This window comes from Mytilus trossulus, chromosome 12 (genome assembly GCF_036588685.1).
Source record: "Mytilus trossulus isolate FHL-02 chromosome 12, PNRI_Mtr1.1.1.hap1, whole genome shotgun sequence".
Classification (NCBI taxonomy): Eukaryota; Metazoa; Mollusca; class Bivalvia; order Mytilida; family Mytilidae; genus Mytilus; species Mytilus trossulus.
In genome coordinates this window covers 30,211,544-30,225,856 of record NC_086384.1, presented here as the reverse complement: position 1 = coordinate 30,225,856, position 14,313 = coordinate 30,211,544, and the positions used below count along the sequence as shown (strand labels likewise).

The 14,313-nt window shown below is 31.7% G+C and overlaps 1 protein-coding gene across 1 annotated transcript in view; it reads left to right on the top strand.

The window, feature by feature from the left end:
• Window positions 1-1,999: 1,999 nt before the first annotated feature.
• Window positions 2,000-14,313, top strand: part of LOC134693136 (acetylcholine receptor subunit alpha-1-A-like) — a 35,151-nt gene continuing 22,837 nt past the window's right edge. The window contains exons 1-3 of the mRNA XM_063553843.1: window positions 2,000-2,394; window positions 7,107-7,258; window positions 12,664-12,708. Coding sequence (XP_063409913.1) covers window positions 2,343-2,394; window positions 7,107-7,258; window positions 12,664-12,708 — 249 coding nt within the window. The 5' untranslated portion in view covers window positions 2,000-2,342. The remainder of the gene's footprint in view (window positions 2,395-7,106; window positions 7,259-12,663; window positions 12,709-14,313) is intronic.

The window sequence follows — 14,313 nt, the reverse complement described above, 5'->3', positions numbered from 1 at the left end:
TTATTTTAACAACATATAGGAGTAATATTTTTAGAATAACATATCTTAGTCAATTTAGACAAATATCATATGTCTCTTTTTTTTAAATAAATTGATGATATGTGTTAAATTTCATATTACAAATGTGTGATTTGACATAGTTGTCATTCTTTCTTTTCGATGGAGGTGTCTAAAGTATGTTAATTTCAACTTTCGAAGGACTAAGTTTGAACATCATTTATATGTTTTTTGTATATTTGTATATATTTTTTTTCTGGATTTGAAAACATATTGTTTTTTTTATTAGTATTTAGACTTTTTTCTTGACTTCAATTGGTCTTACATTACCAACAGATGTATTAGCTACCGTTTGCCCACTTTTCATGATTGTTACGATTTGATCATATATGTCCCTCAGGGCAATTCTTAGATAGCTCTCATTTCACTGTGGAATCACATGGAAGCTTATAGTTCATTTTGAAGTTGTAATAAATTATGTGTTTGCCCAACAAGCATACATATTGATATGCGCACCACCGGGTTCAAGATTAATAGATGAATTCGTTCCCTTAAATTGTTTCTATTACGCATCGTTTTGAGCCGTCAAATTTTCACTATGCAAATTATGATGATTACATTGTATATTTCGACAGTTGCCTCTTATACATGACTGACTATATAACAAACATTGGTTGTCTCATTGGCACTCATACCACATCTTCCTATATCTATTGGTTATAGAAAAGAAAAATCGTTTATGTTGTATAACGTATACTAGTATATAAAGAACTATTGCATGAAATTTGAGACGAATCTCCATGGATATTTGGTAATATGCCAATGCTAATAACTATATTACTTTTTTTGTTTATTTTAATCTGTATAAATATTTCTTTAATTCTAACTAAACACTGTTTGGTGTGTAAAGTAATGAATATACAAAACACGTAATGTTCAATACTATTTGGTGAAATCCCCCTTCACTTAAAGACACATTGCCTAAATGTAGAGCCTTTAATTTTATTAACTCGATATTGCTGATAAGATTTAAAATAAGTAAAACCATTTTGGATATCTGTACGAATTGAAACAGATCAAGTCTCAAACACATTTACATGCACGTAACATACTTAATGTTCAGTAGTTGTCGTTATTTGATATGCATTATACTTGTTTCTCTTTTCTTCTTTTTATTTAAATAAGACGTTTTTCCCCGTTTGTATGATTTCACACTAGTCATTAAAAAGCCCTTTATAGCTTGCTGTTCGGTGTGAGCCAAGCCTCGGTGTTGAAGACCGTTATTTGACCTATAATTGTTTACTTTTACAAACTGTGACTTGGATGGAGTGTTGACTCATTTGCGCCAAACCACATTTAATATCTCTGTAACAGAGGATAAATCGACAAATACTTTGTGATGCAATTCATTTCTTTATCTTTGACGTTTTTGTTATTATGTTCTTTAGTTGTTTCATTAGGTGACAACTGACAGTCGGCATTTCATATGTTTCATAGTGTGTTCCTCTAGGTCTAAGTATATAAATTACTTCTATTTATTTGTTCAAAATCCCCTGGATATAACGTAGAATAACAAAGGTAACACAACAGGTTTCACGTCTTGTGCAAATACTGTAGCCCATTAATGAAGAACCAAGGAAATAAAACATGTTTTGTTTGTTTTTGTTTGCTTTTTACTATGTAAAGTGAGAAGAAGTGTTGGGATTGACTAACCGATGTGTTTTTCTTTTATATTTTAAACCCTACTGGTTTTTATTTTGTAATGTAAAATCCTCTTACATGTAAATCATCCTGCAACATCTTTGTTGTCAAATAGAAAGAAACAGGAAAACGAAATATAATATTTGAAAAGCTCCTTCAAAAACGATATCTGGCCTCACATTAACTTGCATTTTAATTCTCCTAGGGGGTAACTGCTCATAGAAAAAAATGGAAATTGATAAACATGTAATTGTATGGAATTAAAGAAATTTTTTTATAAAAGGGACATTTAAATGTTTAACAGAAAATGGAAATAGTATAATATTTCTCTGATGACATGTATATATTTAAAAATGTAGATAATTCCAACACGAATATGTTACCATGCAAGCTATATAAAGCCGTATGCTCTAGATTTAGCATTCAATCACTATCCGTTGAGTATTGTAGACGTTTGTTGTAATTGTGAACACAGTTCGATTCATTTGATGTCAGAGTTCTGATCTGATAGATTCTACTTTGAATGAAACAGACATCCGAAATAGAGACGATCTAATATAAAGTTACTTCCGATTATTTCTAAAACTCTATTGAATATCAAAAGAACTGATTACTAAGCTGGCTGCATACGTATTTGGAAAATCATGGCTAATGGATTCTGCACAAGAGGACTTTTACTTTTCCTTATTTATATAGGTAAGTGAGGATAATGGTGCATGAAAGGTTAGATTTAGTCCATTAGCTCAAGTGCCATAAAAAAAAATGGTCGATGTGAACGTTTTTTATAGGCTTTTTACTTTTATTTTTTCCTTTACAAATACTGGAGAATTGGAAACAAAGCTGCTCACAATTATTTCAATAGTGACGTGTTTAAACATTAGTTCGATGATCCTAAATGTCAATCAACATGGTTGTCAAGGCCTAAGTCTGATAATAAGAAGAGGGAAGCAAATGTTGGTTCTTGTGTGTAAACCACTACAGATAGATGAAAGTAGCCGTTTAACAAGATTATATAATGTTTCAATGCTTTTTAACTTTGATCTTGTTTGGTTTTATAATATTTTTGGACCTGAGCGTCACTAATGAGTCTTATGAAGACGAAACGCGCGTCTGGCGTATTAAATTATAATCCTGGTTGTTTTGACAACTATTTGGCCTTACTGTTCTGAGGACTACTTGTAGGAGTTGTTTGCATTAGATAATCTGTAATTAATTCAGAAAGCGAAATTTGATAGTCGAATGCTAAAAAATGATGTTGCCCGTTATAACAGTTTCAGCCTATGTTTGCATTTCGAGACATAAAAATTAAGAAAATAAAGAAATGTAGACAGAAACCATATCAGTGAATCAAGATATATCAAAAGACAACATAGCTATAATTGTCTATTGATACCTCACATGTATATACATAATAGCAGTAAATGTCATCCGCATTGTTGAAGCCCGTGCGGATACGTGTATTTATTAATGTCTGTGTCAATTAGTCTTCTTGTGAGATTCGTCTCATTGATAATCATACCTTCTTCGTATTTGTATTCATATATATTACGATCATGACAGAAAAGACAACAAAATACAAAACATAAACTAATGGAAAACATTGTGGAGAGTTGTCTTATTGGCAATGATACCACATCTTCTTTTTTTCTCAGAAAACAAAAAAAAAATATTATAAAGGATTTTGTCAATTTGCTAAAGGATCATTTTTTCCAGACAGTAAAACTCTCAATGATTTTCACAAAAACGATTGAAAAATTAGCGAGAGGACTTGACATATTACATATTCAACTCCCCCCTCGCAAGCTTTTAGTTTGTTTTCGTTCCTCTCCCAACTTTCCACACTATAGATTTCCTCACTATTCTCACCTAAATAAAGAGTTCAAAGCAAGTCACTTTTATAATCTTATACTATAATATACTTTCTCCTTAGTTTTATTGCTGGTTTTTTTTTGGGGGGGGGGGGGGGGGGAGAAGGGGCGCGAGAGGGGTCAAATTGCAATTCAAATAAAAATACTTATCTCATAGCGTAATTCTATTGGTAAATAACTAGATATATTTTTTTCACCATTTCTGATTATTCAGATTTCTCAAGTGTACAATTGTTGCCAGTTTATATCAACTATTCTTCAAAAGAGTTAATAAATATTGCAATTTTCATTGTTATTAAATCTTATCAGTAATTAGTACACATATGATCTTGAATCAATCCTATTAATTGTGTACTATCTTATTTTTGATATATAGTTTTATTCATTTAAATGTGACGTCATTTTTCATTTTTGATGTGCTGTTTAACAAATTCAAATGGGACGTCATTGTTTTGCCCTTTTTTACAATGTCATTTAATTTAATTTCGTAAATTCATTGTACACACGAAATAAACGAAAATTGGTATCCAACAAATAAATATGAATCCACATTATCAGGGAATCAATACCGACCACATTATATGTTGTGATGTTACACTATTGTTTCAAATTAGGGTGAAGGTTTGGTACAATTAAACGCTCAAACCCGCTGCAATTATTTACATCTCTCCTAAGTCAGGAATCTGATGTTCAGTAGTTGTCGTTTGACGGTGGTTCATAAGTGTTTCTCGTTTTTCGTTATTATATCGATGTTTTTGGGTCCTTTATATCTTGCTATTCGATGTGATCCAAGGCTCCGTGTTAAAGACCTTACTTTGACTTATAATTGTTTACTCTATAAATTGTGATTTGGATGGATAGTTTCTCATTGGCACTCCGACCTCATCTTTTTATATCAAGTTATCAATTTCATTTTGACCACTTCAAGCAATGAAGGTTCCGGAGACAGGCTAAACCTTGAAAAAAATCTACTTTTTTTTGTTGGTTGATTGTTGCTGTGTAAATCAGTTAAGATGAGGAAATGGAGTAGAGTTTTTTTTCAAAAGAAATATTTTAATCTGTAAAATTTAAATCATAAACTGTGTGTCAAATCAAATTTCTTCAATAATCACACAACGTCCTTGTTATCAAGTGAGATAAAAACACAACAGTAAATGGAAATTACATATTAAAAAGAAATTTGATCTTTTAAAGAGAACCATTACGTACCGGTAGTCCTTTAAAGTGGATAATCTCCAGAAAATAACATACCATAATAACTTCGTGGTGAATAATCATAGATTACAATAACTCAATTTAAACAGATATTGACATGATGGAAGTGAAGTAATATAAACAGAATTAATAGGATATACAAATTGTATACAAAACTTTATTTTTATCGAATGCATGTCACTACATTTTTTTAAATGTTTTGTAATCATTTAGCAGAAAATTATAATTATATAGTATTTCTGTGTGGTGGAAGATATTGATGAATACAGATTGATAAAAACTATTTTGTAAAATAATTTCGCACCAAATTCCCAAGTAATATCGGTCAACTTATAAACAGTGTATACTTTGTTCACCATTGAACCTTACACCGTGATTTATGAAGACGTAATTATTGACAGATGCGACTGGTATGTTGTCATATACAGAACACACCAGAGACAATATAACATAATGTTACTGTGGATAAGATATGCAAATAAACACTGTTTCGAAATTTAAAGAAACGGATAACTGTTCTGCTGCATATATTACATGAACAATCATGTCTAATAAAATTAACGGAATTCTAAAGGATTCTGCATAAAAGGACTTTTATTTTTGCTTATAAGTATAGGTCAGGATAAGTGTATAGGTCAGGTTTATTTCATTTACTTAATTGACAATAGCAGCCAGTGAGAACGGTTCCATCAACTGGCTTTCGTCGGCTGTTAACTTGTACATAAATATGTTCCCCTCTGTTACTTGTTTCTCGTTTTTTTATATAGTTTAGACCGTTGGTTTACCAGTTTAAATGGTTTTACACTAGAAATTTTTGGGGCCCTTTATGGCTTTCTTTTCGGTGTGAGTCAATGCTCTGTGTTGAAGACCGTACTTTGGCGTATAATGGTTTACTTTTTCTGAAGTGTGACTTAGACGGAGAGTTGTCTCATTGACACCCATACAATACTTCTTATGTTTATACACATGTTTGCTGCATTGTAAGTGTAGGAATCATCGTTACATACATATATTTTTGCTTCATATGTATAGTAAGTCATTTCATTCCGCATCGTATTCTTTCTCGTGGTAAGAAAAGTGTAATATGAAGAAAGGCTATCTACGTTGCACTGAAAATAATAAGAAAAATACCAAACTCAGAGACAATGTTTTAAATAAAATGTTCCTAATCATATGGTAAAAAAAACTCCTACATTGTCACCGAGTGGATAACAACTGTCATAAAAGTCCTTAATATTAACATGATTAATTTATAAAGAACTTGAAACGAAACCAAATAAAGGTATTGTATCAATATTAAGTTACATGTTATACGGAGACTTTTATGTCGGCAAAAACATTGCATTTTAATTATTTTACAATCTTATCGCTTAATAAACATCCCAAGGTGGCATGTTATGAACACTCATAGAAATGAAAAGACTAATTGTTTTAATTATATCATTTTATGTTAACAGTTTAACCAATTTTTACAGATTGATAAATAAATTTAATATATATAACGGAATGCTCTCTAAAATTCATGACCATATAAGATATTATGAATTGAGCTTGGCAATACTCGTAATAACATGATTTTTGCCAATTTTGATATACATTGTTTAAATAGTTTTGTTAACTTTAAGCAATGTTCATATATCATGCACTCATCATTGCTCATATTATATCTTCTCTTATCTATATCCATGAAATTTGATTCTAACAAAATGTTTAAAGTTTGTTTATTGGCACCATTCAAATGGGTTATTTTAAAATTCATAGTAACCATTTACTTTATATTTTAGCTTATAACTCAGAAACAAAAGCATTTAGAGCAAATCTGATTGGGTAAAATTGATAATCAAGTCGTGATCTATCTGCACTACAATTTTCAGATGAATCGGACAACGGTTGTTCGGTTGCTGTTCCTAAACTGGTTATGTTAAGAAAATTTTGTCCGTTTTCGGTTATTATCTAGAAATTATTATAGATAGGGATAAACTGTAAACAGCAAAAATATCCCGTTATTTTAATGAGCTCCCTATACTAGGATTACTCCTTTTTTGTTATTTAGATAGTTGGTGTGTAATTGTGATCTTTGGTAGTCCTGATGTTTAAAACTATTTTCGATACATTATTTATAGATGTCTATTCGTTAGGTACTGTCTCATTAACGTAAGCCAAATATTATTGTGTCCAAACACATAGCAATCACATAAACATGCATGCGTACATACAGGCATACAAATGTATCATATTGTATTCTCAAATCGACTGTATTCAAACATGTGTGCACATACAAATGTTATCACTGCAGCTTCTTGTAATTTTTTTTTCTTCTTTTAGATCCATTCAAATCTACAGCATCATACAGTTCAAGTGACGCTACTAATCTTCATGCCATGTTATTTAACCAATCTAGCTACAATAAAAATGTCATACCAAATGACACTTTAAGAATAAAAGTAAGATACAACTTACAATACGTCAATTCATTGGTAAGTATATCAAGATTTTGTTTTCGCCTTACTTCACGATTAACAATAAAACACACATTAAAACAGCTTAATAAACAGACAACTTTGGATAGGAATGACTTATGATGCAATAAGACGAAACGCGCGTCAGGCGTATATACAAAATTTTGTCCTGATATCTATGATGCTTTTTTTTTACAACCACTGGGTCGATGCCACTGCTGGTGGAGATTTATTTTCCCGAGGATATCACCAGCCCAGTAGTAAGCACTTTTTGTGCTGACATGAATTATCATTGATATGGTTATATTTATAAATTAACTGTTTACACAATTGAGATTTTTGTTTAAATTCTAACTTAAAGGCTTTTCTACCTCAGGCATAGGTTACCTTAGCTGGATTTGGCAAAACTTTTAAGAATTTTGGTATTCAATGCTATTCAACTCCGTAATTGTTTGGCCTTTTTAAATTTTTGGATTTAAGCGTCACTGATGAGTCTTCATGACTGATGTACCCATATTTTGACTATTTTATCAATTGTGACTGTTTATTTGACGCATCATGTAAATATAACGGAATTTGATGAGACTGTTATTAAAGTGAGAAGGTTAGCGCTATAGAACCAGGTTTTATCCACCATTTTCTACATTTGAAAATGCCTGTACCAAGTCAGGAATATGACAGTTCTTGTCCATTCATTTTTGATGCGTTTTGTTATTTGATTTTGCCATGTGATTATGGACTTTCCTAATTGATTTTCCTCTGAGTTCAGTATTTTTGTGATTTTACTTTTTGTAGACGAAACGCGCGTCTGGCGCATATACAAAATATTGCCCTGATATCTCTGATGAGTAAATTCATACACTCAAGTATTTGTCATACCTTAAATATACAAAGTAACAAAATACAGCATGGTTGTCAATGATATAAAAAAAAAATGTGGTATAATTGCCAATGAGACAACTTTCAACAAAAGACCACAATGACACAGACATTAACAGCTTTAGGTCACGGTACGGCCTTCAACAACGAGCAAAGTCCATACCGCATAGTCAGCTATAAAAGGGCCCGATAAGACAATGTAAAACAATTCAAAGGAGAAAACTAACGGCCATATTTATGTAAAGAAAATGAACGAAAAACAAATATATGTAACACATAAACAAACGACAACCACTGAATTACAGGCTCCTGAATTGGGACAGGCACATACATAAATAATGTGGCGGGGTTAAACATATTAGCGGGATCCCCCCTAACCTGGGTCAGTGGCATAACAGTTCAACATAAGAACGAACTATAAAAATCAGTTGAAAAAGGCTTAACTCATCCGATGAACAACAATACAAGTTTATGTGGGCGGGTACTTATACATCCCGACACAAAAAAGACACAATGCACATATCTGAGAGTACGCGCTGTTATCTGACAGCTGCTAATTCAAAGCCACTAATAACTAATACAAACATCATGCATCTAAGACTATACTATCATTCCGTACACATCCAACATCTAATGGATTTAGTGTAAAGACGTCATAAACAGCCAAAGAAAAACATGACCTTGTGCAATGCCAAGTTACAGGTATCGACAGAGACCACTTTGCACTTGTACGATTGTAGGTTTAAAAAATATTTTAGTTTAATCAGATCTTCATCTAATGAATTTTACACTATGAAAAATCATCAAAACTTTTTGAACTGATCTTCAGAGGCCGTAACAATTGATAGCAACCAAAGGCAAGTTAGTCCGTTAGCGTACGAGGCAGACTTGAAAAAATCAAATTGAGAAAAAAATTATACCCTAGTTATACTCTTCAAATTTTGTAAGATCGTGTTCAGTAGTGTTTAGATTTTAAAATTGCTGGTTCATTAAAGGCAACACTAGTAAAGCGCTGTTCAAAAGTCACCAATCGATTGAGAGAAAACAAATCTGGGTTGCACACTAGACCCGAGGGAAACACATCAACTATAAGAGGAAAACAACGAAACAACAGAAAAAAAACGACAATGTAACACAGAAAGAAACGAACGATAAGATAAAAGCTGCAATTTTGTACGGGAAAAATGGTTGGTTTAACTTTTTTTTGTGACAGGAGTACAATACAAATAAATGCAAAAGCATTCAGAACAGATACATACACAAATAAACAGTACACTAATACATTTTGACGTGCCAATAGTAATTAATGTACATGTTCCAGTTTTAAATTTAATACGCCTGACGCACGTTCAAAACGGATGAATCAAGCAAAAAAACAAAAACAATTTCTTACTTTTATGGCCATCATTTTACTATGTTTATAATAAGAAATAAAAATACTAAAATATGCAATATGTTTATTGTCAAGAGCAATTTCAGAAGCTGCTTAACGTAGTGTTAAAGATTTGGAAAAGCTACCTTTTTTTTTGTATTTGTATGGATTTCCATAAAGAAGGAGTTGTAAAAAAAAAAAAAAAAAAAAAAACTCATTGTGCACCATTCTTATAATTTTGCGCGTCTCATGCGCTTTTCGTCTTGAAATTACTCAAATCAAAATGGTGATATGCCAAATAAATTACCAAGTTGAAAAGCATTGAGGACCGGTAATTCGAAAAGCTTTTGTCAAACACAGCAAAGGTTGACTACTACTGCACTCTAGTGACACTGTTTCTGTTGGGATAAACATCATAACACACAGGAACATAAAATAAGTAGAGGAATATCCCTTTTGTATCAGGCTATTTTTAGGTTAATGGTGAACTTTCACATAGCAGGAGCATGAACTAAAATTGTATTGTGTTTCTAGAAACTTTGCATATTCCTCAAGACTCCCATGCTTTGGCTAAAATCAAAGATAATTTTATTTTTTAATCAATTGACAAATTCAATTGATTGTTCAATGATTATTGATTTCTATGAGAGAGAAAAGAAATATGAAGAATACACACACCATGACTATATAATTGTTCCATGAACAATTATGTCAAACTAATTGGTTTGGTGAATAAAGTAAAGAATGAATCTAAATGGAAAGTATAGATGAAAACAGAAAAATTCAGTTTGCACGTCATAGTATAAAATAGAGCAGTGTTGCCCTTACCATCATTTGGACTTGTTAAACAGGTACATAACGCATTTAAATAATAGAAGTCAGCAAGCCTTGTGAGTCTCGTCCTTTTACAAAAAATATTATTCATAAACTAATGACAATTTATATTTGATGCTCTTAATTAGGCAGTACAGGTTTGCACATTTTTGTTAAGAGACCAGCTGAAGCACAGCTCCAGGTGTGGGATTTTCTGACTGTTTTGAAGATCCATAGATGGCCTTCGGCATTTTTAAAACCTAGTTGGATTATTGTCTCTTTATTATACGTTCCCAATTTCCATTGTCAATTTTACATAATTTGTGGTATAAGATGAATAAGGATGATTTGTTGCTACTAGAAAACTTTGCTTAACATATCTTTGGAAAGAAAGGCTTCACCATAGTGGTATTTACATACACATGAACGGCTACAAGTTTAGATCCCCGAATACTTTAGAAAGCCGTTCCGGAGCGGCAAAGCCTAACTTCAAATGTGCATCTGTGTGGGCATATACCGACGTGAAATAAAACTGTTTGGCAAACTAGATGAGAGTATTACTCGCTTAGGTATGTAGGCATCCTAACTACTCTAACAAACATTGTCAACAATATTATAGTTAGCAAAATTAAAATAACACAATATATCTAAGCCATTAACAAATTTAGCGTGATGTTGTCTTTCTAAGCTGTATATTGAGTAACCCCTAACTTCGAAAATGTTATGATGATCTAGTGAAAAAATAGGTACACTGCCACTGCTGCTAACTTCATTCAACTGAGATAAGCCTGACAAATTTTGAAAATAAACAAGTGAATCAAAGTTTAAGAGACTGTTAAGGGTGTATTCTTTTGACGTTTCAGTCTCGTTGAAATCTAGATTTTTGTGTATTAACGATGAATAGTTTTTGAGTAATCTAGTTTCCAACTATACGACCAATCAAGTCAGTTTTTTTAACCAAAGGTTCTAGAAAGTGAGGAAGAGGTACAAAAACTAGTATTACAAGAATCACTTACATCCCATATCATTTTTTTTTCAAATTTCTTAGATATTGATGTTTGCAAAAAAGTTGAAATACAATTCGTTTTGGTCTTAAAACTGAGAAAAACAACAAATTTACAAAATTGACAGCATGGTAAATTTTGCAGAAAAAAGCATCAAAATATGATATTAGCAATTTTGTTGACACCTACCCATAGTTTTTTTCAGATTAGTCCACTTCATCTTTATAAAAAGTATGAAAACATAATTAGTTGTGGAACTGGGATTTTTGTCACTATAATATCACAATTATAGGTAAAAATTGATGAAAAATGGGAAAATCATCAACATAAGGTATTTTTAAAAGGTTCGTACCGAAAAAAAGGACACCAGTATATGATTTTTTCTTCAACAATATCTTTTCATAGTCATGTTAACCAAGACATCAGGTTAAGAATGTACACCTCTGGGGAGCCAAACAATTCTAAAATTAAACTTTTACGTGTTTTCGTATGTTTAATATTATATAAACAACATATGTTTTATAGTAAATCAAGGGACATCGTAAAACATTTGTTTTCTTATGGTTTATATCACATGAAAAATGTACACATGTGAAAAACACATGTATGTTAGTATATTAAAACTTATTGAAAACCGTATGTTTTTCAATACGTGATGTGTTTTATTTATTATTTTTGTTTGTATTCATTTTCCAAAATTTTTACACATACACATTTTTAATTTACTCACTCAAAGTATTTCTGGAACTAATTATTTTTTTTGGTTTCATTTTTATAAATTGGGTTGGCAGTTCTAGTGTCGTACTAATAGATTTGACCTGGTGTTAGTCTGTAAGAATATATCTCGGTTTCTGCTATACGGATATATCTAACTCTTCTATGAGGTTATACATAGACTATTGATATATCAATGCACCAAGTGTTCTGCCATATACTATACACGGGGGCGTACAAGGTGTCCTGCACATCGAATGAACTTGTTGTTCTATGTTACGAATGTATATAATGTTTTGATTGATCCATGTATCTATTGGTCTGCTATAAAATTCATCTAGTATTCTGCTATAAGAAAACACTTAATGTTCTGCTATATGAATGTATCTAGTGTTCTGTTATTGGCATATTCATAGTATTCTGCTATACGAATTTACATCGAGTTATAAGAATGAAACGGTGTCCTGTGAACAGAATGTAAATGACTCAACGGGTAGCACTGTTATGTAAATTCATTCAATTAATTTATAATCCTGTAGCGACTACTTATTTTTGACAGTATAATATAACGTTTGTAGTTACTTTTGTCCTTACTTTATTTCATAGATCTGTTGATCAATTTTTTGCTGTATTCATTTTAGGATATAAAGACACAGACATTGTCGACAACAGGAATTTTCACAGTGGTTGGTAAATCTGTTTATGTTTAATACCTTTTATCTGAGAAAAAGTGAATGTCAAGTTAGAAACTGTTTTGAGTTCATTATATAGTATGTTTTTCTTTATACTTTATACAATTTTTCATATCATTCATTCATTTCATTGGACAGGCAGTATTTGTTAAAAAGTAAAATCACAAAATACTGAACTCCGAGAAAAAATTAAAACGGAAAGTCACTAATTAAATAGCAAAATCAAATGATAAAACACAGCGAATGAATGAACAACAACTGTCATGTTCCTTACTTGATACAGGCATTTTTAAATATAGAATATTTTCAATAACCTTTTATCAACCCCAACAACAAGTATAATGTGATAATATTAACATCACTAATCAATGCCCTTTAATTCTGCCTGATTCCGAAGTTTGTCGATTAGGTAAAATTAACACTCTCTACTGCTGATTTTGAATGATTTGTATGTTATTACTAGTTTCCTCGTTAAGATGTTTTTATTAAAATAAATGAGACAACAATAATTACAGTTGAAAGTATATAATTATTTTCTGTGACCGTATCTTACATTAATTTGTAGGATCCTTAACTATAGCTAATTAAGCTGATCTGTGACAATAACATCTCCATACCTTATATATCATGTACTGTAGTACGACGATAGGTTAAAACTGACGAGGAAAGGTAACACACGGCCACCGAAAGCTTTATATTGCAGAACCAAGGTGGTCGTATGATCTAGCGGGACGGCTGCAGTGTAGGCGATTTGGTGTCATGATAACAAAGTAGCATGGGTTCGAATCCCGGCGAGGGAAGAACAAAAAAATTACGAAAGCAAATTTACAGATCTAACATTGGTGGGTTGATGGTTAGACGAGTTGTATATATATAGTCCGTTAGGCGTCCGTTTTGTACGGTACTCGTCCGTTTCGTTTTCGCTTTGTTTCCGTTACTTGTCCGTTATACATCCGTCGGAGGTCTGGCAAATAATTTGACCAACGGACGTTTAACGGATAAATCTGATGTTGAACGAATGTGAAACGGACTTCTACCGGACGTATACCGGATAAAACGGATGATTAACGGATCTGAAACAAATAAATGCCATTGAACATTTTTCATCAGAAATGCCAACTAGATTTCTTAAAGTTAGTGAATTCTTTTTTCTTTTTCTTTTTAAACAACATAAACAAATATTTATTTCAAATATTGGCTTGTTACAATATCATTCAGGTATCCAAGCTCCTCCTGATTTTCCATGTTACAATCCACTTATCACTCAGGGTAGTGAATAGTTTTAAAATAAATATTACATTTTTTATATCATATATATACATGGGTTCGAACCCGGCGAGGGAAGAACCAAAAATTTGCGAAAGCAAATTTACAGATCTAACATTGTTGGGTTGATGTTTAGACGAGTTGTATATATATATATATATCGTTGTAGAAGGGTCTAAAAACAGCACAAACAACATTTTCCAAAAGACCAAAAGAGTGAAAAAGTATATTTAAACAAAACGCATTTGACTAACAGGTCGAACAACTGATGTTCTTTAACCCTGCTGACTACCATTGGCGATTGCCAAATAAAATTGATCACAGGTTGTAACA